The sequence below is a fragment of the Haliotis cracherodii genome, unplaced genomic scaffold, assembly GCF_022045235.1.
Source record: "Haliotis cracherodii isolate W230 unplaced genomic scaffold, xgHalCrac1.p SCAF_12, whole genome shotgun sequence".
Lineage (NCBI taxonomy): Eukaryota > Metazoa > Mollusca > Gastropoda > Lepetellida > Haliotidae > Haliotis > Haliotis cracherodii.
This window is the reverse complement of record NW_027266267.1, coordinates 44134383-44160186: the sequence shown is the minus strand read 5'-3', so window position 1 is coordinate 44160186 and position 25804 is coordinate 44134383. Positions and strand designations below refer to the sequence as shown.

The following is a 25804-nucleotide window of genomic DNA, read 5'->3' as shown; positions in this document are numbered from 1 at the left end:
AGTTGCAAAAGTTAACAGTTGCACAAAGTTAACAGTTGCACAAAGTTAACAGTTGCCCAAAAGTTAACAGTTGCACAAAAGTTAACAGTTGCACAATGTTAACAGTTGCACAAAGTTGAGTTGCACACAGTTAACAGTTGCACAAAAGTTAACAGCTGCAGAACAGCATTAACAGCTGCAGAACAGCATTAACTGTTGCACAGTCCAGATCCACATCCACACTCACATCAACTTCTCAGCACATGAGTTGTGGTAGAATGTTTCTCTCGTATCATCAGAGAAAAAATATTCAGCATTTGTTTTAGAAATAGAGTAAAGGAATGATCAGCACAGATGCAAGACGAGAAACCTGGGATGAGAATGATTGCAAGGGTTATCTCCCTTTCATGAATTCACATGAACTGTGTCTTCCATTTTGATCACGGAGAAAACTGACGAAAATACAAAATGAAATGTTCACAAGGGTTACCTCCCTTCTCAAATATTTGAATCAAATGAGCTGTATTCTCCATACTTATCATGGAGAAACAGACGAAAACACCCCCTAAAAAGATGAATATTTTGACAAAAGTCAGTTTGATTTCAATAAGCCTTCGAATTAAACAAAATATCAGTCAACTTCTTCAATTATTGCACATATAGTGTCGGGTCTCGGCACTGACATGACACAAACACTCGACCTCTCAGAGCCCGGGTCCCGTTCTACAGACCCATCTTAGCTCTAAGGTGATCGTAACTCCCATATTTGAACCTAGGCCTACGGTAGTCGTAGCATTAAGATCGCATAGTGGAACAGCACCCGGTACTAGGATACAGGGGAACACCACCATCACTTTCAAATCCTAGAAAGTCACAATCTTATGGTTTATACTTAACATGTACTGAAGATAATGAAAATCATAACAGGAAATAAAGACATATTCATCTTGGTGTGGCTTAATGTTTCCACCATGTGAGTGAGTGAGTTGGGTTTAATGCCGCTTTTAACAGTATTCCAGTTATATCGCGGTGTGTGGAAGGAAAGCCCGAAGTGATGCAGGTCTCAGACGTTTACCACTTCGGTGAAACCCAGGAGCACGGGTATGGTGCTGACAAACCTAGAAACATAATCGGGGCGAACCGGGATTCTAACCCACAATCATAGGTTTCTGGCATGCCCAAGGGACGCAACTCTGCACAGCGAATCGCGGCGCCTTAGACGACTGGGCCACCCGTGCCCCCTCCACCATGTAATGTTTCTACTTTCTCACATTTGGCAGAAAACTGATAATACCTGAAAACACCTGTAAATATGAAATATGGCCTACATGTCAAGCAAAGATATCATTTAAGGCCAGAAAAATTTCATATCTTGTTTTAAAGATGTTCTTTGTCAATTCAAAATAAAGTTTTAACAATTATACAAACAAAAATCAAACAACATTTTTTTTTTCACTCTCATAAAATTAAAGTTCAGTTTCTGTGAAACATAAATAATCCGGCCTCAAAGCCTTTAAGAAAACACTTGAAACAGTGTCAAACAGGATTAGTTCATATCTGGACAAAATAGGTCCGCCAGTTATGAGAACCACGTATATATTGTAAATGGGGCTGTCACTGGGTGTAGCAGGTGCCCTTTGGTTCCCATGACAACTGATGGCTGCGTACAGGATACAGGGAAATCAGCGCAGCTGGGGTGATGGTGACGACAGCAACATGGGCATTTTTAAAACGATGGATATTTGGCATTAGAGGCAGTGGGAGGTTCGATCTCAGGCCATGATGACACAGTCAGGCCAGAGTGATGGTGATGATGTGAGAATTGTCCACAAGTTAGCATAGGATAACTTCAGTAGACGTGGTCCAAACTCACTGGATATTTGTAATGAAACATTGTCATAGAGATTGTGAATAGTCTTGAAAGGTAGTACTGGGAAAACAGGTTCAGAAAATCATTACTTGTTGAAGGTGTCTTGAGTGAGTGAGTTGGGTTTTAACGCCGCTTTTAACAGTATTCCAGTTATATCACGGCATGTCAGCTTAATGTGGGAGGAAAGCCCGAAGTGATGCAGGTCTCAGACGTTTACCACTTCGGTGAAACCCACGAGCACGGGTATGGTGCTGACAAACCTAGAAACATAATCGGGGCGAACCGGGTATTCTAACCCACAATCATAGGTTTCTGGAGTCCCTTGGGGACGCAACTCTGCACAGCGAATCGTGGCGCCTTAGATGACTGGGCCACCCGTGCCCCCTGAAGGTGTTTTGAGAAATGGGTATGAAAGGTTGCCGAGATGGTCTCCGTAAATGTTTCTAGTTCTCACTGGAGAGAGAGAGTGATTATTGTACTGTTTTATGCAGCATCAGCAGTTCTCAATGGAAGCAGTTCTGTAACATACAACTGTTTATGGTTGGTTGGTTTGCTGTTTAACGCCGCACTCAGCAATATTCCAGCTATATGACGGCTTGACACAATGTTTGACACATCGTGTGACACCAAGGCTTTCATGACAGCCAGCTTGACACAATGTTTGACACATCATGTGACACCAATGCTTTCATGACAGCCGGCTTGACACAATGTTTGACACATCGTGTGACAACCAGCCTTTCATGACAGCCGGCTTGACACAATGTTTGACACATCGTGTGACACCAAGGCTTTCATGACAGCCGGCTTGACACAATGGCCTTTCAACACAGCTGGCATAACACGCCCAGTGCTGTCTAACATCTATCACCAACCCCTACTCGAGTCTTCAAACCAAACAATTTTCTGAAGCCGTGTCACCAGTTGATTCCCGACATAAGTACGCCACTCAGATACGTTGTCAACCATCAAACATTTGAAACATCATGCAGAAAACATTTTGAAAACTACTCCATTAAGTTTTCCATGTCATCTTATACAATCATAATCATTTAAAAAAATGTCATATCGTTAAAAGAAACATTCCTGTAGTGGCCACACCTTGGAAACACATGGAAGAAAAGAAAGCATTATTGAAGCACCTTCCTACAAACACATCAACATGAGCCTGTTTACTTCGAAATCAGCGTCAGCTCGTCTTCATGACAATTTAACCTACGGCTAACCCTGTCAGAAAACTTGTTTTAATAAAATGATGCAGGCCGTTCTGCTGTACCATGCAGTCATACTTTCAGCTTGCACTATCATTAAGCGAGGATTACCAGAGTAGCTCACACACACAGCAACCATCAGAAACTACAGGTCTGGGTTTGGTATCTGAGTTTGGTCGGAGACCATGTCGGTATATGGTCTCTGCTTTGGTAAAAGGATGCGTTCAATCTTAGGAGTAGGAATGTTGTGTGCTGTAGCCCTGAAATATCCAACCTATCCGGTCAGAATGCGTCAAAGGAATGTTGGGTAATTTGTTGGTTTAAATCTGCCAAGACTGCTTTCCTAACAACTTCTAACTGGAATATTCTCAATGTTCAGTGTCTCCTCATTAGGATGAACATTTCAGCCTCATTATTTCCTGTTCTAAAAACAATCACATTGTTTCCTATGAGCAGTTTTATCACTTGTAAATAAGTCACACAGATAAAACAATGTCCTCCCAGTTCCTTCGTTAAAATCCTCAGTAATGTCCAGAATTCAGTCATCTGTTTACACATACTATTATCTCAACAACATATGAGACAGTCTTCCAATATCACTTCTGTTTTAAGTTGTAGGGTTGTCCATTCCATTCCTTAAATTAGTCACAAGGAAAATCCAACAGAATGAGTAAATACTATCTCCTTGACAACTCATCTCCTGAGGCGACACAGCACATAGCACTACTTGCCAGAGTTACTTCCTGCAATCAGTCTCCAGGAAACTCCAATATGAAATAAATACTATTTTCCTGATGACTGTCTTCAACAGGCTGTACTCTGTTCCTCTTCAATCCAGGCTACAATCTTCCCCTCCCAGCCAGGGATAATAGTATCATCATTGGAGATCTGAAACGCAAATCAATCGCTTATTAAATGAGTGAGTGAGTTGGGTTTAATGCCGCTTTTAACAGCATTCCAGTTACATCACGGCATGTCAGCTTAATGTTGGAGGAAAGCCCCAAGTGATGCAGGTCTCAGACGTTTACCACTTCAGTGAAACCCACGAGCACGGGTATGGTGCTGACAAACCTTGAAACATAATCGGGGCGAACAGGGATTCGAACCTACAATCATAGGTTTCTGGCATGCCCAAGGGACGCAACTCTGCACAGCGAATCGCGGCGCCTTAGACAACTGGGCCACCCATGCCCCCCGCTTATTAAATGAATCTTATCAATCATGAACTAAGACTTTTGTCTTTAATTATTTCAAAACTGGCAAATACTGCTATGAAGACTTAAAAGACTGTTCACGACTTTCCAACTATGAGTAATAACGTGAGTTACCTCTTCTTTGACAGTGCCATATTCTGGATCCAGGGCCTTGAAGTGATACCGGAACTGGTTCGGCTTCTCAAACAGCTCCTTGAAGTCCTTTAGAGTTATCTCCCCTAGTCTGAAAGTTGCATTTGAATATGAGCACAACTGACAACACCTATCTCTTTATTATCAAACAGCTCTTTGAAGTCCTTTAGAATTATCTCCCCTAGTCTGTTGCATTTGAATGTGAGCACAACTGACAACTCCTATCTCTTTATTATCAAACAGCTCTTTGAAGTCCTTTAGAGTTATCTCCCCTAGTCTGAAAGTTGCATTTGAATGTGAGCACAACTGACAACTCCTATCTCTTTATTATCAAACAGCTCTTTGAAGTCCTTTAGAGTTATCTCCCCTAGTCTGTTGCATTTGAATATGAGCACAACTGACAACACCTATCTCTTTATTATCAAACAGCTGCTTGAAGTCCTTTAGAGTTATCTCCCCTAGTCTGAAAGTTGCATTTGAATGTGAGCACAACTGACAACTCCTATCTCTTTATTATCAACAGCTCTTTGAAGTCCTTTAGAATTATCTCCCCTAGTCTGAAAGTTGCATTTGAATATGAGCACAACTGACACCTCCTATCTCTTTATTATCAAACAGCTGCTTGAAGTCCTTTAGAGTTATCTCCCCTAGTCTGAAAGTTGCATTTGAATGTGAGCACAACTGACAACTCCTATCTCTTTATTATCAAACAGCTGCTTGAAGTCCTTTAGAGTTATCTCCCCTAGTCTGAAAGTTGCATTTGAATATGAGCACAACTGACAACACCTATCTCTTTATTATCAAACAGCTCTTTGAAGTCCTTTAGAGTTATCTCCCCTAGTCTGAAAGTTGCATTTGAATGTGAGCACAACTGACAACTCCTATCTCTTTATTATCAAACAGCTCTTTGAAGTCCTTTAGAGTTATCTCCCCTAGTCTGAAAGTTGCATTTGAATGTGAGCACAACTGACAACACCTATCTCTTTATTATCAAACAGCAGCTTTGATGAATGATAAGTAAATTGTTTAATAGGTGTTTGGGCAACTAGGCCCATTTACACCTTGTCCATAATAAAGGTTTGCTAAGTACCTAGATATTGCATAAAGTATCCAAACCGCCACAAGCTTTAATATAAGCGAGAATGACATTCTAAACATCATTGTGAACAATATTCCTAATACATAAAATACCAGACAATGAGAAGTCAATATTGAGAACTGTTAGAGACTCCACCATTGCCTTACGCTGATTAACATACTTTTGGCAATGCAATAAAAGATGAGCTATAATATCAAGCTGATTACACACTGTACAATGTGCAGAAATGTCTTTATTAATAACATTTAGATAAGCACCAAGACCACAACGCCCAAGACAAAGTCTGGTTAAGAGGACCTCCTCTCTCCGATTATTTCTAGATATGTATATTTTAGTGATAAAAGGATCGATGCCAAAGAGACGACCTCCTTTGAAGGATGATGCCCATCTCTGCTGCCATTTTGTTTTAGCATGGGTCATACTGACGGTGCCTAACTCTGCAGGAGAAGGTAAAATTGTTTCATCTTGTTCTGATTCATCATATTCTAACGCAGCTTTTGCCAATTTATCAGCTGCCAATTTATAGTGCTAGCCCACTGAGATACCATGCCGCAGTTAAACATGAATACCCCACTCAGACACAGTATACTGACTCCGAGCCAACCAGTCCTTGTTTGAGCCCCTTAACGCCGAGAGCCAGACAGGGTAACAACAAGTACCATCTTTTAACGTCTTTTGGTATGACGCGGCTGGGGATCGAACTCCGGACCTTTCGCTCTCCAGGCTCTACCATAAGCCATCAATTAAAAGTAACAATTATTCTACGATTAAAATCGTGGTATTGTTCAAAAAGAATAAAATATAGTCAATATAATGCTTCCTATCTTCAAAAACATTTATGAAATATTTTTGTTTATTGTTCCCCGATACTTAATTCCACAGTAGTCCCGATACTGCATCTAGGACCGACCGTCTTCAGTAGGACGAGGACCACACCCACCTCTTGTATATGGTGCACATGAAGGGAGTGACCATCTTGTCCGTGAAGTACAGCACTTTAGTACACGCCTGTCCCCCGAGCAGGCCGTCCAGCTGGTTCACTGTGATCCCTGCAACATACACACCTTTTATATACAAATCTTACGTGAGTGAGTTGGGTTTAACACCGCTTTTACAGTATTCCAGTTATATCACGGCGTGTCAGCTTAATGTGGGAGGAAAGCCCAAAGTGATGCAGGTCTCAGACGTTTACAACTTCGGGGAAACCCACGAGCACGGGTATGATGCTGACAAACCTAGAAACATAATTGGGGCGAACCATCCACCTTCTGCTCTCCAGGCACGTGCTCTATCCACTAGACCATGGAGGCAGACTCAGATGGAGGTCACACAGATGCAAGCGATGATGAGCAAGTCATGGTTCGTGAAACACTATATCCATATAATAATGAGTGAGTGAGTGAGTATGGTTTTACGCTGCTTTTAGCAATATTCCAGCAATATCACGGCAGGGGACAGCAGAAACTGGCTTCGCACATTGTACCCATGTGGGGGATCGAACCCGATTTTTCGGTGTTACTAGCGAACGCTTAAACTACTAGGCTACCCCACCTACCCCATATAACATTGACACATTTCCAAGACGAATCATTATGGATCAATATCTATTCAAAAGATTTGTTTTGTTTGTTTGTTGTTTAACACCGCACTTAGCAATATTCCAGCAATATGACAGCAGTAAATAATCGAGTCTGGACCAGACAATCCAGTGATTGACATCATGTGCATCGATCCACGCAATTGGGATCGATGACATGTATCAACCAGGTCAAAGAGCCTGACCACCCGATCACATTAGTCGCCTTTTACGACAAGCATAGTCGCCTTTTACGGCATGTATGGGTTGCTGAAGACCTATTCTACCCCAGAATCTTCATGGGTCCTATTCAAAAGAAATCAGGGACCTAATCTATTGCAGGGCTACATGAATGACGAGGAAGTAGATAAGTGCCAAATTAATGGTGTTCATTAAAAGCGTAAGAGTAAGACAAACCTAGCATATAACACCGCAGTCAGCAATATTTCACTTATGTGGGGGTGGAATGTAAATAATCCAGTGATTGATATCATAATGAACATGCCATCAGGGTACGATGACACGCAATCAACCATATCTCCGAGTCTGACCACTGATTCAATAATCGCCTATGGGGGGGATCAATCCAACCTGGAGTCACCATGGGTTGTGCCATGTAGTAAGCATCTTCCTGAGGCAAGGGAGGTTAACTGACTATAAAAGTCAAGTTTCCACCCTTACCGAACTAGGCTGGTATTATGGAGTTACATTTTGACTGGACTAACGAGTTTATGCACAGTCCAATCAACGAAATCGAAATCTGGTTCATAAACTGTCGGTTAATTGCAGGATTTACAAAGCATGTGCACCGCCAACTCGTCAACAGATATTTTCCAAACCTTTCCATGATTTTAATCAAGGTGCTCACTTGATTTGATGCACATCGCAATGTAAGACTCGTTTTATCACATTATAGATCTTGATTATCAATCAGATCGTTGACTGGGTGCCAACGTTTTGTTTGAAAAAAATGCAAGTGATGGAATCTGATTGGTCCATAGGAAAGGCTTAGAATGGACATAACTGGTAATAACCACTGGTGGCGCTGTGATCTAGCCCAGGAATTCCAGCCAAGTTCGGCAAGGGTGGAAACTGGACTTTTAAAGTCAGTAAACTCTCTTGCCTCGGGAAGATGTGAACTAAGATGACAAGCACAGGTTGCGGGGGATCGATTCTAACCTGGGTTGTGCCATGTGCTAAGATGACAAGCGCAGGTTGCTAGGGGTCGATTCTAACCTGGGTTGTGCCATGTGCTAAGATGACAAGCGCAGGTTGCTAGGGGTCGATTCTAACCTGGGTTGTGCCATGTGCTAAGATGACAAGCACAGGTTGCTAGGGGTCGATTCTAACCTGGGTTGTGCCATGTACTAAGATGACAAGCGCAGGTTGCTAGGGGTCGATTCTAACCTGGGTTGTGCCATGTGCTAAGATGACAAGCACAGGTTGCGGGGGATCGATTCTAACCTGGAGTCCCCTCCTGTATTGCCATGTGCTAAGATGACAAGCACAGGTTGCTGGGGGGGGGATTCTAACCTGGAGTCCCCTCCTGTATTGCCATGTGCTAAGATGACTGAGAAAGGGACCGGTACTGCACCTGCAGACTTGTTACCTGTGGCGGAACTGTTGGACGATCTCCTCACGTCACTGGCCTTGTCGTAGTTCATTCTCTTTGGTGAAGACTCCACGGACTGAAAAACACAACACGCATGACTGAACCTCCGAGTTAGACTGCCTCCAGCATACACTCACACTGACACCGGGCCAACTGATGGGTGTGGGAAGGTGTGGGTGTGGGTGTGGGTGTGGGTGGTAGGGGTAGAGTAGGGGTAGGGGTAGGGGTAGGGGTAGGGGCAGGGGTAGGGGTAGAGTAGGGGTAGGGGTAGGGGTAGGGGTAGAGTAGGGGTAGGGGTAGGGGTAGAGTAGGGGTAGGGGTAGGGGTAGAGTAGGGGTAGGGGCAGGGGTAGGGGTAGAGTAGGGGTAGGGGTAGGGGTAGAGTAGGGGTAGGGGTAGGGGTAGAGTAGGGGTAGGGGTAGGGGTAGAGTAGGGGTAGGGGTAGGGGCAGGGGTAGGGGTAGAGTAGGGGTAGAGAAGGGGTAGGGGTAGGGGTAGAGTAGGGGTAGGGGTAGGGGTAGGGGTAGAGTAGGGGTAGGGGTAGGGGTAGGGGCAGGGGTAGAGTAGGGGTAGGGGTAGGGGTAGAGTAGGGGTAGGGGTAGGGGTAGGGGTAGAGTAGGGGTAGGGGCAGAGTAGGGGTAGGGGTAGGGGTAGGGGTAGGGGTAGAGTAGGGGCAGGGGTAGGGGTAGGGGTAGGGGTAGAGTAGGGGTAGGGGTAGGGGTAGAGTAGGGGTAGGGGTAGGGGTAGGGGTAGGGGTAGAGTAGGGGTAGGGGTAGGGGTAGGGGCAGGGGTAGAGTAGGGGTAGGGGTAGGGGTAGGGGCAGGGGTAGAGTAGGGGTAGGGGTAGGGGTAGGGGTAGGGGTAGGGGCAGGGGTAGGGGTAGGGGTAGGGGTAGGGGTAGGGGTAGAGTAGGGGTAGGGGTAGAGTAGGGGTAGGGGTAGAGTAGGGGTAGGGGTAGAGTAGGGGTAGGGGTATGGGTAGAGTAGGGGTAGGGGTAGGGGTAGGGGCAGGGGTAGAGTAGGGGTAGGGGCAGGGGTAGGGGCAGGGGTAGAGTAGGGGTAGGGGTAGGGGTAGGGGTAGGGGTAGGGGTATGGGCAGGGGTAGAGTAGGGGTAGGGGTAGGGGTAGGGGTGGGGGCAGGGGTAGAGTAGGGGTAGGGGTAGGGGTGGGGGCAGGGGTAGAGTAGGGGTAGGGGTAGGGGTAGGGGTGGGGGCAGAGTAGGGGTAGGGGTAGGGGTAGGGGTGGGGGCAGGGGTAGGGGTAGGGGTGGGGGGGTGGTTGTATCCAGCAAATACACTATGACAGAGGACCTGTTGAAGGCGTGGGAAGGGGTGGGGGTCAGTGTAGGGTGGGTATAACGACTGCCTCCAACACACTCACATTGACACTGGACCTGTTGATGGGTGTGGGAAGGGGTGGGGGTCAGAGTAGGGTGGGTATAACGACTGCCTCCAACACACTCACATTGACACTGGACCTGTCGACAGACGTGGGAGGGGGTGGGGGTCAGAGTAGGGTGGGTTGTACCGACTGCCTCCAACACACTCACACTGACACTGGACCTGTTGATGGGTGTGGGAAGGGGTGGGGGTCAGAGTAGGGTGGGTATAACGACTGCCTCCAACACACTCACATTGACACTGGACCTGTTGATGGGCGTGGGAAGGGGTGGGGGTCAGAGTAGGGTGGGTATAACGACTGCCTCCAACACACTCACATTGACACTGGACCTGTCGACAGACGTGGGAGGGGGTGGGGGTCAGTGTAGGGTGGGTATAACGACTGCCTCCAACACACTCACATTGACACTGGACCTGTTGATGGGCGTGGGAGGGGGTGGGGGTCAGTGTAGGGTGGGTATAACGACTGCCTCCAACACACTCACATTGACACTGGACCTGTTGATGGGCGTGGGAAGGGGTGGGGGTCAGAGTAGGGTGGGTATAACGACTGCCTCCAACACACTCACATTGACACTGGACCTGTCGACAGACGTGGGAGGGGGTGGGGGTCAGAGTAGGGTGGGTTGTACCGACTGCCTCCAACACACTCACACTGACACTGGACCTGTTGATGGGTGTGGGAAGGGGTGGGGGTCAGAGTAGGGTGGGTATAACGACTGCCTCCAACACACTCACATTGACACTGGACCTGTTGATGGGCGTGGGAAGGGGTGGGGGTCAGAGTAGGGTGGGTATAACGACTGCCTCCAACACACTCACATTGACACTGGACCTGTCGACAGACGTGGGAGGGGGTGGGGGTCAGTGTAGGGTGGGTATAACGACTGCCTCCAACACACTCACATTGACACTGGACCTGTTGATGGGCGTGGGAAGGGGTGGGGGTCAGAGTAGGGGTGGGGGTTGTACCGACTGCCTCCAACACACTCACATGGACACTGGACCTGTCGACAGACGTGGGAGGGGGTGGGGGTCAGAGTAGGGGTGGGGGTTGTACCGACTGCCTCCAACACACTCACATGGACACTGGACCTGTCGACAGACGTGGGAGGGGGTGGGGGTCAGAGTAGGGGTTGGGATTGTACCAACAGCCTCAAACACACTCACATTGACACTAGACCTGTTGACGGGCGTAGCACAGTTGCTGAAAGAGTACAGGTGTTCCAGGAGGGAGGCGATGCTGTGCTCCAGACTGTCCACGGACTTGTACTGGGGGTCGGTGGGCTGGTACTGCAGCCTCAGGTTCTGCAGCGACTCCCTCACAGCCTGCAGCTCGTCCGGGCCACTCTGGAAGGAGAACACATCTTCCAATCCTTGTGATTAGAACCACCACGCTGCACCGATCTTACCTCAAGACATAAGCAATGTTACACTGAAATGTATCCTTTTATAATTCTTTATAACAATTACAGAAATTTCAAAAACATCATTATGCTTGGACTAACACCTAACAATCATGCAACACTGTCTTAGTTTATTAATAACAAATCTAACTTATTAGTACTTGTTAATACATTTGTACTTTGTCATATTCAAAACTGTGATGTCAACCACGATCTCATACTGAATCTGGTCAGAGCGTGAGTGAGTCGAAGTTTTTTTACAGTTTTTTTTCTGTATGGAGGGTATGACAACATACAATCAGAGTGAGTGAGTGAGTTGGGTTTAACGCCGCTTTTGAGAGTATTCCAGTTATATCGCAGCATGTCAGCTTAATGTGGGAGGAAAGCCTAAAGTGATGCAGGTCTCAGACGTTTACCACTTCGGTGAAACCCACGAGCACGGGTATGGTGCTGACAAACCTAGAAACATAATCGGGGCGAACCGGGATTCAAACCCACAATCATAGGTTTCTGGCGTGCCCAAGGGGCGCAACTCTGCACAGCGGATCGCGACGCCTTAGACGACTGGGCCACCCGTGCCTCTACAATCAGATGATGATTCTTAAGTTTTTGGTTTGTTTGTCATTTAAAGCAGCACTCAGCAATATTCCAGCTATCTGACAGCTGTCCACAGGTAATCAAGTCTGGACCAGACAATCCAGTGATTGACATCATGAGCATCAGTCTATGCAATTGGGATATGATGACATGTATCAACCAAGTCAGCGAGCCTGACCAGCCGATTCTGTCAGTCGTCTCCTGCGACTACCATGAGTTGCTGAAGACCAATTCTGACCTGGAACTTCAGGGAACATGTTCTCTCCAGGACTTAAAGGTCAAGGACATAACCACTCCTTACATTCTGTCCATGACAGTCAGAGTGAGTGAGTTGGGTTTAACGAAGCTTTTAACATTAGTCCAGTCATATCACAGCATGTCAGCTTAATGTGGGAGGAAAGCCCGAAGTCTCAGAAGTTTACCTCTTCTGTGAAACCCACGAGCACGGGTATGGTGCTGACAAACCTTGAAACATAATCGGGGTGAACCGGGATTCGAACCCACAATCATAGGTTTCTGGCTTGCCCGAGGGACACAACTCTGCACTCCGAATCGCGGTGCCTTAGACGACTGGGCCACCCGTGCCCCCATAATAGTTAGACATCACCATGTATTTTCAATATGTTGATTGGTTGGTTTGTTGTTTTGCGCATTCTCAGCAATATTCCAGCTATATGACGGCGGTCTGTAAGTAATGGAGTCTGGACCAGACAATCCAGTGATTGACAACATGAGCATCGATCCACGCAATTGAGATCGATGACATGCATCAACCAAGTCAGCGAGCCTGACCACCCGATCCCTTTAGTCGCCTCTTAAGACAAGCATAGTCGCCTTTTACAAGCATAGTCACCAAGCATGGGTTGCTGAAGAACTATTCTACCCCGGATCTTCACGGGTCATTTTCAATATGTACACTGATAAACGTACATTCCACAAACCATTAGGTACATTAGCTGCTAAAGTGTTAGTACTAGTGACATGCATGCAAGTTACATCTGACGACACTTCAAAGGATCATTGATAACGGGTCCGACATCAAACGTGTGACATCAGCTAAATGAGGAATGCATCTTCAAACATTTATCCTCCCTTGTCATACATAAATATTCAAACAATATAACGTCTATTGCCATAAAGTATTTTCGTGAAAATGGCAAATAAAGTTTTTTAATGACCTTGACCTTATACATGTCACAACCTTTTCCAATCTGGCCCCACCGTAAAGATGTACCAAGTTTCATAAACCTACAGTAAATAGTCTTCAGACAAAATTTATTCAAGCAATGACAATGACCTTGACCTTGACCTTTGACCTGACCTTTGGTGGTCAAATTCGGACAAAATCTCACAAGCATCCCCATCTACAGAGGGCTGCTCATCTACTATTGGACATCCAGAAATCTCCGTACCGAATCCTGCGAATACACTCAGTGGCCAGAAGGCTGAAGAATAGTTTGTTTCTCAGGAGAGGTGAGGCGAATTAAAAATGGGGTCCAAGACTTTTGCACTTATATAGCGACATGCATGGACGTGTGTGTGTGTGTGTGACTGCTTGTACCTAGTCCGGACTGATGCCGATTTATAGTGCTAGCTCACTGAGATACCATACCGCAGTTTAACATGAATACCCCACTCGGACACAGTATCCTGACTCCGAGCCGACCAGTCCTTGCCCAAAGGTTTTACGATTTACAGATATGAGGGCCCAATGTCTTTAGAGTTCTCTGCCCTTGGGTAACAGTGAAAGACTCAATCTCATTTAAATCAGATCCTCAATTAGATTGTCAAAGGTAAACCCATCTTTGATTCCTCATTCAACGTCAAGTCTTTCACAATCTCATTAAAATCAGATCTTAGTTCTCGCTATCATGTATACTTCCTCCATTGTATGAATGCATAATCAGTGTCAATCAGTCAATCAGTTTTTTTGGTTTTGGTTTGTTGTTTTAACACTGCACTCAGCAATATTCCAGCTATATGACGGCGGTCTGTAAATACTCGAGTCTGGACCAGACAATCAAGTGATTGATATCATGAGCATTGATCCACGCAATTGGGATCCATGACATGCATCAACTAAGTCAGCGAGCCTGACCAACCGATCCCGTTAGTCGCCCCTTACGACAAGCATAGTCACCTTTTATGTTAAGCATGGGTTGCTGAAGACCTATTCTACCCCGGAATCTTCACGGGTCCAGTCAATCAGTACTTATACACAATGTCTGCACCCCCGGAGAGGCACGCAAGCGGCACCCTCGATCTGACACAGGAACCTGTTGTGTCAAAACTACTGTTTGTGCATTTCTAAATAGTGACATAGCATAGGCTAGAATGTGACAAAATAATAATACCAGATAAATAAACACATTAAACACACAAACACATGAAAAATATCCCAAACTTATGAAAACTTCCGTTTTAAGTCAAGATCCCGTATAGTGATGAAATTTCGGTGATGATATTTCTGGAAGAGGTTGAACAGACAGATACTATTCCCCCGTGAAATGTCTCGAGTTTAGTAAGACAGATGTTATCGGTTAGTGACATCTAGGATGGATATAGTTAGTTACTCTTACACTGCGAGAGGAGGGACTTCCGTTTTCTGGGTGTGGATGGAATATTTTACCCTCTAACTTGGCCATTCTCTTATCTTGAGTGGCAACTCGCGCTGACAGTGTGGCCTGACAAGACACAAGAATGAAAAGGTTACGTTAAGCCTTTTCCTTGCTGAACTTCTAGCTTCTGTTTTTCAAATATTCCCAGGAACTATCTTGTGAACCACTTTCTTCTCTTTTAAATAAATGGTAAAAGAATGTTATAATATTATCATTAATCCCCCCCCCCCACTATATTCCAAACATGATTCTGTGAATGACATGATTTCTCTCTTTTACATGAATAGTTACTCTAGGAAACAAGAAAATACATTAAAGAATTTAAAATATAATCAGAGCTCCAGATAACTTTTTGAGTAATTGAGTTTTTAAGCTAGGGTGTCTATTTTAATTGGGTAATTACATTTTTTATTGGGTAAGCAATATTTTTTCACTCACCCATTCATCACTCTATTGGGTTTTTCCCAAAATTAGTGAACATTTCAAGATTTTTAAAAATGAAATAATATGTATATATATAGATGTATATAACTGTTCTAAATATATAGGCTTGACTCGGAAAGTAAATTAGCTCATAATTGTGTTTCGGAAATTAGCTCCTTTGTACGTGTGCTGAAAAAGCTTCATTGGGTATTTACGAGAGCTGTTTTTATACATTTAACACATGCATTTCTGTATGCAAGTTAATTAAAAGTAATTGGGTTTTTGAATATTTTTGGGGGGGTGGGGGTGGGGGGCAGGTGGTTTGGGGTAATTTATGCAAATCGCTGCTTATCTGTAGCTCTGTATAATTGATCGAAAGATCCCCTTCTAACTTCTTGACTTTTCACATTATCACACTGCAGTGGAAATGTCCTCTAGGAAACTACACTAAAAAGAACTTTTCTGCAGAAAGAAAAAAATCACTCCTAAACCTGAAATGACAAAACAGTCTAACAGTGCTGAAGCCTGGGTCTAACTGTGCCGTCCTCACTGACGTCATACACAATCCCGTCATCGTCATGCACATGATGACATAGGAAACAGGTACACCCTCTAGAAGTTCAGCAAAGATGGAGAGAAGGTGGTATATACTGGCCAGTTCTAGAGTCAGTAGAACATGTCCGCATTAATTTCCAGATATAGCTTTCAATATCTTCCTCTTGTGATAAAGAGCTGTTTGTGTCATGGCGTACAGTCACCTAACTGTAGCATATTGACCTGTTGGGAGGTCGATGATGACATGGGACACCCTAGTTGGAGTTACTATGGAAACAGTTGCATCGTATTGACATCTATACATGAATCACGGAGAGGTTGAATGTCCAAAAACAACAAAAACAAAAACAATCCACAAAACATCACTCTGTAGGACATCAGTGAAATTTACTATTTTTGTGTTTAGGAGAGTTTGTCAATTTTCTGTTGTCTTTTTTTAAAGACAATTTATTTTGGGGTATATGGTTGAAAGCAAAATAACCCTGCTGCTTTTGATTAAAACTTTATTTTTAAATACCTGTTAATCATGTTTTGATTAAAACTTCAATTTCAGATTTTCTTTTAGAAATTTAACCTCGAACAAGTGCTGACTAGACGTTTGTTACTGACTGAGGAACTCCCTACAACAGGAAATAATACTGGTTGGCCTAAATAGCCTTCTACATCCACGATAACACATTGGTTTGAAAATATACCCAGAGCTCCAGATAAGCTTTTGGTGTTGTGGGTATTTTACCCATGCATTTTAAAATCATTGGGTATCAGTAATTCTATCTGGGTATTCAAATTTCTGTTAGCCACTAGTTTTTACACATGAGGGTATTTAAGTTAAATATTTAAAAACAGTTTTCATCTAGTCCCTGCAAACTGGTGTCGTGTGGGTTGGAGAGCTTTATAGGACTCACAAATACCACAATACTTCCACAAGAAAGTGTGATGGCAAATGATCATGATGTAACTGTCACCTTGGAGTTTGGCAAGGCTGACGGAATGTCCATATATAATTTAAAAATAAGCTGATTTGCGCATCGAATACGCAGGGTTACTTCACAATATTTTGATGATACGCATCAGTTATATTTTTGCAGTGTATCTGTAATGTTTGTTGCGTATTTGATATGCTTGGATTTGATTTGCATTTCTGATGCGTATTTTACGCAGATATGCAGCTTATCTGGAGCTCTGCCTTTGAAACACTACATCAGAAAACATCAAGGACCTTCTCTTCCTAAACAGATTTATCAATTTGACAAAATAAATATTTCTCTGGTTGTGAGGATGTTACTTTGTCTTCTAACAGCATAATTACAGACATGGTCATAAGGACTAGCCACTTTCATAGCCAAACAAAAGTCATTACCACAAGAGGACGACTGGCGCCAATGGAAAATAATGTATATACCACCTTTGAAAATCATAATACACACAATAAATAATAACAGAATACAATCCCATCTTCCCTCATTCACATAGTTCCCAGGCCTGATCTGATATGGCACAGACATACATGGGCAGAAACAGCACCCTTCTCATGATGGATAGGTCACTATATTCCAGAACAAATATCACTATATCCCACAGTAAATATCTCAAATGATAAAGCATGCAACCCTGAGCTCGTGAAATAAAGCAAAAAGACACATAATCAGCATGCATACACCAATGACCCATCTCCCTGACCACCTTCAGCTTGTTGTCCTGTATCTACATCACCCTGTATCTACATCACCCTGTCTCCCAGACCACCTTCAGCTTGTTGTCCTGTATCTACATCACCCTGTATCTACATCACCCTGTCTCCCAGACCACCTTCAGCTTGTTGTCCTGTATCTACATCACCCTGTATCTACATCACCCTGTCTCCCTGACCACCTCCAGCTTGTTGTCCTGTATCTACATCACCCTGTATCTACATCACCCTGTCTCCCAGACCACCTTCAGCTTGTTGTCCTGTATCTACATCACCCTGTCTCCCCGACCACCTCCAGCTTGTTGTGCTGTATCTACATCACCCTGTATCTACATCACCCTGTCTCCCACACCACCTTCAGCTTGTTGTCCTGTATCTACATCACCCTGTCTCCCTGACCACCTTCAGCTTGTTGTCCTGTATCAACATCTTGTTGTCCTGTATCTCCATCACCCTGTTTCCCTGACCACCTTCATCTTGGTGTCCTGTATCTACATCACCCTGTCTCCCTGACCACCTTCATCTTGTTGTCCTGTATCAACATCATCCTGTCTCCCAGACCACCTCCAGCTTGTTGTCCTGTATCTACATCACCCTGTCTCCCTGACCACCTCTAGCTTGTTGTCCTGTATCTACATCTTGTTGTCCTGTACCTACATCACCCTGTCTCCCTGACCACCTTCAGCTTGTTGTCCTGTATCTACATCACCCTGTCTCCCTGACTACCTTCAGCTTGTTGTCCTGTATCTACATCACCCTGTCTCCCTGACCACCTCCAGCTTGTTGTTCTGTATCTACATCACCCTGTCTCCCTGACCACCTTCAGCTTGTTGTCCTGTATCTACATCACCCTGTCTCCCTGACCACCTCCAGCTTGTTGTCCTGTATCTACATCACCCTGTCTCCCCGACCACCTTCAGCTTGTCCTGTCTCCCCGACCACCTTCAGCTTGTTGTCCTGTATCTACATCACCCTGTCTCCCCGACCACCTCTAGCTTGTTGTCCTGTATCTACAACACCCTGTCTCCCTGACCACCTTCAGCTTGTTGTCCTGTATCTACAACACCCTGTCTCCCTGACCACCTTCAGTTTGTTGTCCTGTATCTCCATCACCCTGTCTCCCCGACCACCTTCAGCTTGTTGTCCTGTATCTTCAACATCCTGTCTCCCTGACCACCTCCAGCTTGTTGTCCTGTATCTACATCTTGTTGTCCTGTATCTCCATCACCCTGTCTCCCCGACCACCTCCAGCTTGTTGTCCAGTATCTACATCACCCTGTCTCCCCGACCACCTCCAGTTTGTTGTCCTGTATCTACATCACCCTGTCTCCCCGACCACCTCCAGCTTGTTGTCCAGTATCTACATCACCCTGTCTCCCTGACCACCTCCAGTTTGTTGTCCTGTATCTACATCACCCTGTCTCCCCGACCACCTCCAGCTTGTTGTCCAGTATCTACATCACCCTGTCTCCCTGACCACCTTCAGCTTGTTGTCCTGTATCTACATCATCCTGTCTCCCAGACCACCTCTAGCTTGTTGTCCTGTATCTACATCAGCCTGTCTCCCTGACCACCTTCAGCTTGTTGTCCTGTATCTACATCATCCTGTCTCCCTGACCACCTCCAGTTTGTTGTCCTGTATCTACATCATCCTGTCTCCCTGACCACCTTCAGCTTGTTGTCCTGTATCTACAACACCCTGTCTCCCCGTCCACCTCCAGCTTGTTGTCCTGTATCTACATCTTGTTGTCCTGTATCTCCATCACCCTGTCTCCCCGACCACCTCCAGCTTGTTGTCCTGTATCTACAACACCCTGTCTACCCGTCCACCTCTAGCTTGTTGTCCTGTATCTACATCACCCTGTTTCCCTGACCACCTTCAGCTTGTTGTCCTGTATCTACATCACCCTGTCTCCCTGACCACCTCCAGCTTGTTGTCCTGTATCTACATCTTGTTGTCCTGTATCTACATCACCCTGTTTCCCTGACCACCTTCAGCTTGTTGTCCTGTATCTACATCACCCTGTCTCCCTGACCACCTCCAGCTTGTTGTCCTGTATCTACATCTTGTTGTCCTGTATCTACATCATCCTGTCTCCCCGACCACATACAGCTTGTTGTCCTGTATCTACATCTTGTTGTCCTGTATCTACATCACCCTGTCTCCCCGACCACCTTCAGCTTGTCCTGTCTCCCAGACCACCTTCAGCTTGTTGTCCTGTATCTACATCACCCTGTCTCCCCGACCACCTCTAGCTTGTTGTCCTGTATCTACAAAACCCTGTCTCCCTGACCACCTTCAGCTTGTTGTCCTGTATCTACAACACCCTGTCTCCCTGACCACCTTCAGTTTGTTGTCCTGTATCTCCATCACCCTGTCTCCCCGACCACCTTCAGCTTGTTGTCCTGTATCTTCAACATCCTGTCTCCCTGACCACCTCCAGCTTGTTGTCCTGTATCTACATCTTGTTGTCCTGTATCTCCATCACCCTGTCTCCCCGACCACCTCCAGCTTGTTGTCCAGTATCTACATCACCCTGTCTCCCCGACCACCTCCAGTTTGTTGTCCTGTATCTACATCACCCTGTCTCCCCGACCACCTTCAGCTTGTTGTCCTGTATCTACATCACCCTGTCTCCCCGACCACCTCAAGCTTGTTGTTCCGTCTCCCTGACCACCTTCAGTTTGTTGTCGTGTATCTACATCACCCTGTCTCCCTGACCACCTTCAGCTTGTTGTCCTGTATCTACATCACCCTGTCTCCCCGACCACCTCCAGCTTGTTGTCCTGTATCTACAACACCCTGTCTTACCCCTGTCTCCCCGACCACCTTCAGCTTGTTGTCCTGTATCTACAACACCCTGTCTTACCCATCTCCCCGACCACCTTCAGCTTGTTGTCCTGTATCTACAACACCCTGTCTTACCCATCTCCCCAACCACCTCCAGCTTGTTGTCCTGTATCTACAACACCCTGTCTTACCCCTGTCTCCCCGACCACCTTCAGCTTGTTGTCCTGTATCTACAACACCCTGTCTTACCCCTGTCTCCCCGACCACCTCCAGCTTGTTGTCCTGTATCTACAACACCCTGTCTTACCCCTGTCTCCCCGACCACCTTCAGCTTGTCCTGTATCTACATCACCCTGTTTCCCTGACCACCTTCATCTTGGTGTCCTGTATCTACATCACCCTGTCTCCCTGACCACCTTCATCTTGTTGTCCTGTATCTACATCTTGTTGTCCTGTATCTCCATCACCCTGTCTCCCCGACCACCTCCAGCTTGTTGTCCAGTATCTACATCACCCTGTCTCCCCGACCACCTCCAGCTTGTTGTCCTGTATCTACATCACCCTGTCTCCCTGACCACCTTCAGCTTGTTGTCCTGTATCTACATCACCCTGTCTCCCCGACCACCTCCAGCTTGTTGTCCTGTATCTCCATCACCCTGTCTCCCTGACCACCTCCAGCTTGTTGTCCTGTATCTACATCACCCTGTCTCCCTGACCACCTTCAGCTTGTTGTCCTGTATCTACATCACCCTGTCTCCCTGACTACCTTCAGCTTGTTGTCCTGTATCTACATCTTGTTGTCCTGTATCTCCATCACCCTGTCTCCCTGACCACCTCCAGCTTGTTGTCCTGTATCTACATCACCCTGTCTCCCTGACCACCTTCAGCTTGTTGTCCTGTATCTACAAAACCCTGTCTCCCTGACCACCTTCAGCTTGTTGTCCTGTATCTACATCACCCTGTCTCCCCGACCACCTCCAGCCTGTTGTCCAGTATCTACATCACCCTGTCTCCCTGACCACCTCCAGCTTGTTGTCCTGTATCTACATCTTGTTGTCCTGTATCTCCATCACCCTGTCTCCCCGACCACCTCCAGCTTGTTGTCCAGTATCTACATCACCCTGTCTCCCTGACCACCTCCAGCTTGTTGTCCTGTATCTACATCACCCTGTCTCCCTGACCACCTTCAGCTTGTTGTCCTGTATCTACATCATCCTGTCTCCCAGACCACCTCCAGCTTGTTGTCCTGTATCTACATCTTGTTGTCCTGTATCTCCATCACCCTGTCTCCCCGACCACCTCCAGCTTGTTGTCCTGTATCTACATCACCCTGTCTCCCTGACCACCTCCAGTTTGTTGTCCTGTATCTACATCACCCTGTCTCCCTGACCACCTTCAGCTTGTTGTCCTGTATCTACAACACCCTGTCTCCCCGTCCACCTCCAGCTTGTTGTCCTGTATCTACATCTTGTTGTCCTGTATCTCCATCACCCTGTCTCCCCGACCACCTCCAGCTTGTTGTCCTGTATCTACATCACCCTGTCTCCCCGACCACCTTCAGCTTGTTGTCCTGTATCTACAACACCCTGTCTACCCGTCCACCTCTAGCTTGTTGTCCTGTATCTACATCACCCTGTTTCCCTGACCACCTTCAGCTTGTTGTCCTGTATCTACATCACCCTGTCTCCCTGACCACCTCCAGCTTGTTGTCCTGTATCTACATCTTGTTGTCCTGTATCTACATCACCCTGTCTCCCCGACCACCTCCAGCTTGTTGTCCTGTATCTACATCTTGTTGTCCTGTATCTACATCACCGTGTTTCCCCGACCACCTTCAGCTTGTTGTCCTGTATCTACAACACCCTGTCTCCCTGACCAGCTCCAGCTTGTTGTCCTGTATCTACATCACCCTGTTTCCCCGACCACCTTCAGTTTGTTGTCCTGTATCTACATCTTGTTGTCCTGTATCTACAACACCCTGTCTCCCCGACCACCTCCAGCTTGTTGTCCTGTATCTACAACACCCTGTCTCCCCGACCACCTTCAGCTTGTTGTCCTGTATCTACAACATCCTGTCTCCCCGACCACCTTCAGCTTGTTGTCCTGTATCTACAACACCCTGTCTCCCCGACCACCTTCAGCTTGTTGTCCTGTATCTACAACACCCTGTCTCCCCGACCACCTCAAGCTTGTTGTTCCGTCTCCCTGACCACCTTCAGTTTGTTGTCGTGTATCTACATCACCCTGTCTCCCCGACCACATACAGCTTGTTGTCCTGTATCTACATCACCCTGTCTCCCCGACCACCTTCAGCTTGTCCTGTATCTACATCACCCTGTTTCCCTGACCACCTTCATCTTGTTGTCCTGTATCTACAACACCCTGTCTCCCTGACCACCTTCAGTTTGTTGTCGTGTATCTACATCACCCTGTCTCCCCGACCACCTTCAGCTTGTTGTCCTGTATCTACAACACCCTGTCTCCCCGACCACCTTCAGCTTGTCCTGTATCTACATCACCCTGTTTCCCTGACCACCTTCATCTTGTTGTCCTGTATCTACATCACCCTGTTTCCCTGACCACCTTCAGCTTGTTGTCCTGTATCTACATCACCCTGTCTCCCCGACCACCTCCAGCTTGTTGTCCTGTATCTACAACACCCTGTCTTACCCCTGTCTCCCCGACCACCTTCAGCTTGTTGTCCTGTATCTACAACACCCTGTCTTACCCATCTCCCCGACCACCTCCAGCTTGTTGTCCTATATCTACAACACCCTGTCTTACCCCTGTCTCCCCGACCACCTTCAGCTTGTCCTGTATCTACATCACCCTGTTTCCCTGACCACCTTCATCTTGGTGTCCTGTATCTACATCACCCTGTCTCCCTGACCACCTTCATCTTGTTGTCCTGTATCTACATCACCCTGTCTCCCTGACCACCTTCAGCTTGTTGTCCTGTATCTACATCACCCTGTCTCCCCGACCACCTCCAGCTTGTTGTCCTGTATCTACATCACCCTGTATCTACAACGCCCTGTCTTACCCCTGTCTCCCCGACCACCTTCAGCTTGTTGTGCAGGTCCTGGATCTGGGACTTGAGACTGCGAGTGGTGGATTCCTTCTCCTGTATCTGTAGCAGCAGGTCATGCTGGAGAGTGTCAATCTTGTTATCGCGCTTCTGAATGTCTTTCTGCAAGTGACACAGACAACAACTGGTATTGGTAGACAGTAGGTTTGATCTACAAATCAATCACAATACCCAGTGAATAAAAGTATCAGTGAGTGGGTAATTACGACATATATCTACCGGCAGGATGCCGTATCTACCCACCTTGATATCGGAGATCAGTTTATCCCTCTCCTGGAGCTGTTTCAACAGGCTGGCCTGTAACACACAATTTTCATGACTGTACAGGGTTCGATTAAGCTATATACAACATGTGCAAGTGCTACGTATTATTGATAAATGCAACCTAATATTAACCAAATTTACCTTCAGCTGTGGTAACGAACATGGTGTCCATTCCACAAAGCGACCGTTGGGTTTGTACAGCTCATAACATCCTGTACACCCACTAGTGACACATGTAACAAAGGTATCATTACGAGGACACAAGATGCAAGGCATTTTCAGTGAACAATTTGTGTGTAACAATGAGATCTATCTTGTGATGCCATCTTAATTTCAGTTTGATAAATCACAGTGTTTCAACAGTCAACTGTGACGTGACAAGCAAGTTTGTTTGTAGTTGTTTAACACCGCACTCAGCAATATTCCAGCTGTAAATAATCAAGTCTGGACCAGCAATCCAGTGATTGACATCATGAACATTGATCAACGCAATTGGGATACGATCACATACATCAACCAAGTCAGCGAGGCTGACTAATCGATCCCGTTTACGACAAGCATATTCACCTATTACGGCAAGCATGGGTTGCTGAAGACCTATTCTACCCCGGATCTTCACAGGTCGTCCTCACAATAAGGAGACTACAGACAACAGGCAAGACACATGTTAAATATGGGAAAAAAGAATTTCATCGGGTGCTTAAGACCTATTCCACCCTGGATCTTCATGGGTGTGACGAGGCGGTTGGGTAGCCTAGTGTTTAAAGCGTTCGCTCGTCACGCCGAAGACCCGGGTTCGAATGTGTGAAGCCCATTTCTGGTGTCCCACGCCGTGATATTGCTGGAATATTGCTAAAAGTGGCGTAAAACCATACTCACTCACTCATGGATGTGACAAGCAAGTGACATCAAACATTATGACCTAATGACAACCTTACAGGCCATGCAACTGACATGTAAAAGATGGTGCCTAGCCAATCAGATAGCAAGATTCCTTCACAAGTAAACAGCCCCAGATTCGCTCTGTATCGGGCCTACTGACCTTCTCCGCTTCCATATTTTGTTTCTGGAAGTCTTTCTGCAGCAGTTCCGACTTGAGGGCGGAGAGCGAGATGTTCTGTTCACAGAGCCGGTGTTGGAGGCCGGACTGAAACACAAACACATACTTTATCTCGGTGTCTATTATCCATGGCATGCAGAGTAAGTAGGACATCAGATGGGCTGCTACAAATGTCATATCTGGGAGTACACTTTCTCAGTAAAGTACAAATTCTCGCACTTTTATGGGGTTGAGTCGCATCCAGGATTCGAACCCACACAAAGTGTAATTATGCAATTTGTCAACATAGAAATCACACTCCATGAACAAGGAAAACTTTTGCAAATCTCTTAGGAATTTCAAGACGCTAGATTACAAGATTCACTACAATTTCTTCACAATTTGCCATCACCAATCGATTGAACTAACAAAACATGTACCGCACTATACTCAAGAAAATATGGTACACGAACATAAATGTATTCCGAGGTAGATCATCTTCTTGAAATTTAAAAAACCAATAAAAAAGGAAAAGGCCCAAAAAGTTTTCCGTAACTAACGCCAAATGTCACATGACCTACCCGCGTTCCCTGGAGCTGCATACACTCGTTCTTCGACTTGGACAGCTCCGCCCTCATGTCCTCACACAGCTCACTCTGCTGCAGCAGCCGACTTCGCAACACCGCCTGCATCATCACATCATATAAGTGCCTCTTCAATATTTTCTAAACCCCCAGGGCACTTGCTATAGTCTGTCTTCAGTGTTTGAAATCAAGCATGAGGTGGGGTGAAATGGGGTTTAACGTCGTGTCCAAGATTATTGCACTTATATAGCGACGTGTGTGTGCGTGTGTGTGTGTGTGTGTGTGTGTGTGTGGCTGCTTGAACTAGTCCGGAATGATGCCTGATCTATAGTGCTAGCCCACTGAGATACCATGCCGCAGTTTACATGAATACCCCACTCACACACAGTATACAGACTCCGAGCCGACCTGTCCTTGTTTTAACCCCTTGCCGAGCGCCAGACAGGGTAACAACTAGTACCATCTTTTAACGTCTTTTGGTATGACGCCGCTGGGGATCGAACCCAGGACCTTCCGCTCTCCGGGCGGACACTCTACCTCTAGACCACGGAGGCGGACTAATCAAGCATGAAAGTCAAGGGGTCTGGCCATAACTGTTAAAAAAAATGTTAGAAAAGAATTTAGGAGGTCCCTATAATTTTTTGTTTATTGTTTTAGTGAG

The 25804-nt window shown here is 45.9% G+C and overlaps 1 protein-coding gene across 1 annotated transcript in view; it reads right to left on the bottom strand.

Moving 5' to 3' along the window:
• Nucleotides 1-203: 203 nt before the first annotated feature.
• Nucleotides 204-25804, bottom strand: part of LOC139458449 (dixin-like) — a 62599-nt gene continuing 36998 nt past the window's right edge. Inside the window, exons 10-20 of the mRNA XM_071239887.1 lie at nucleotides 25141-25245; nucleotides 24563-24667; nucleotides 23500-23553; nucleotides 23212-23358; nucleotides 14671-14775; nucleotides 11272-11438; nucleotides 10995-11007; nucleotides 8691-8769; nucleotides 6446-6554; nucleotides 4389-4497; nucleotides 204-3948 (exon numbers count right to left, since the gene is read on the bottom strand). Coding sequence (XP_071095988.1) covers nucleotides 3865-3948; nucleotides 4389-4497; nucleotides 6446-6554; nucleotides 8691-8769; nucleotides 10995-11007; nucleotides 11272-11438; nucleotides 14671-14775; nucleotides 23212-23358; nucleotides 23500-23553; nucleotides 24563-24667; nucleotides 25141-25245 — 1077 coding nt within the window. The 3' untranslated portion in view covers nucleotides 204-3864. The remainder of the gene's footprint in view (nucleotides 3949-4388; nucleotides 4498-6445; nucleotides 6555-8690; nucleotides 8770-10994; nucleotides 11008-11271; nucleotides 11439-14670; nucleotides 14776-23211; nucleotides 23359-23499; nucleotides 23554-24562; nucleotides 24668-25140; nucleotides 25246-25804) is intronic.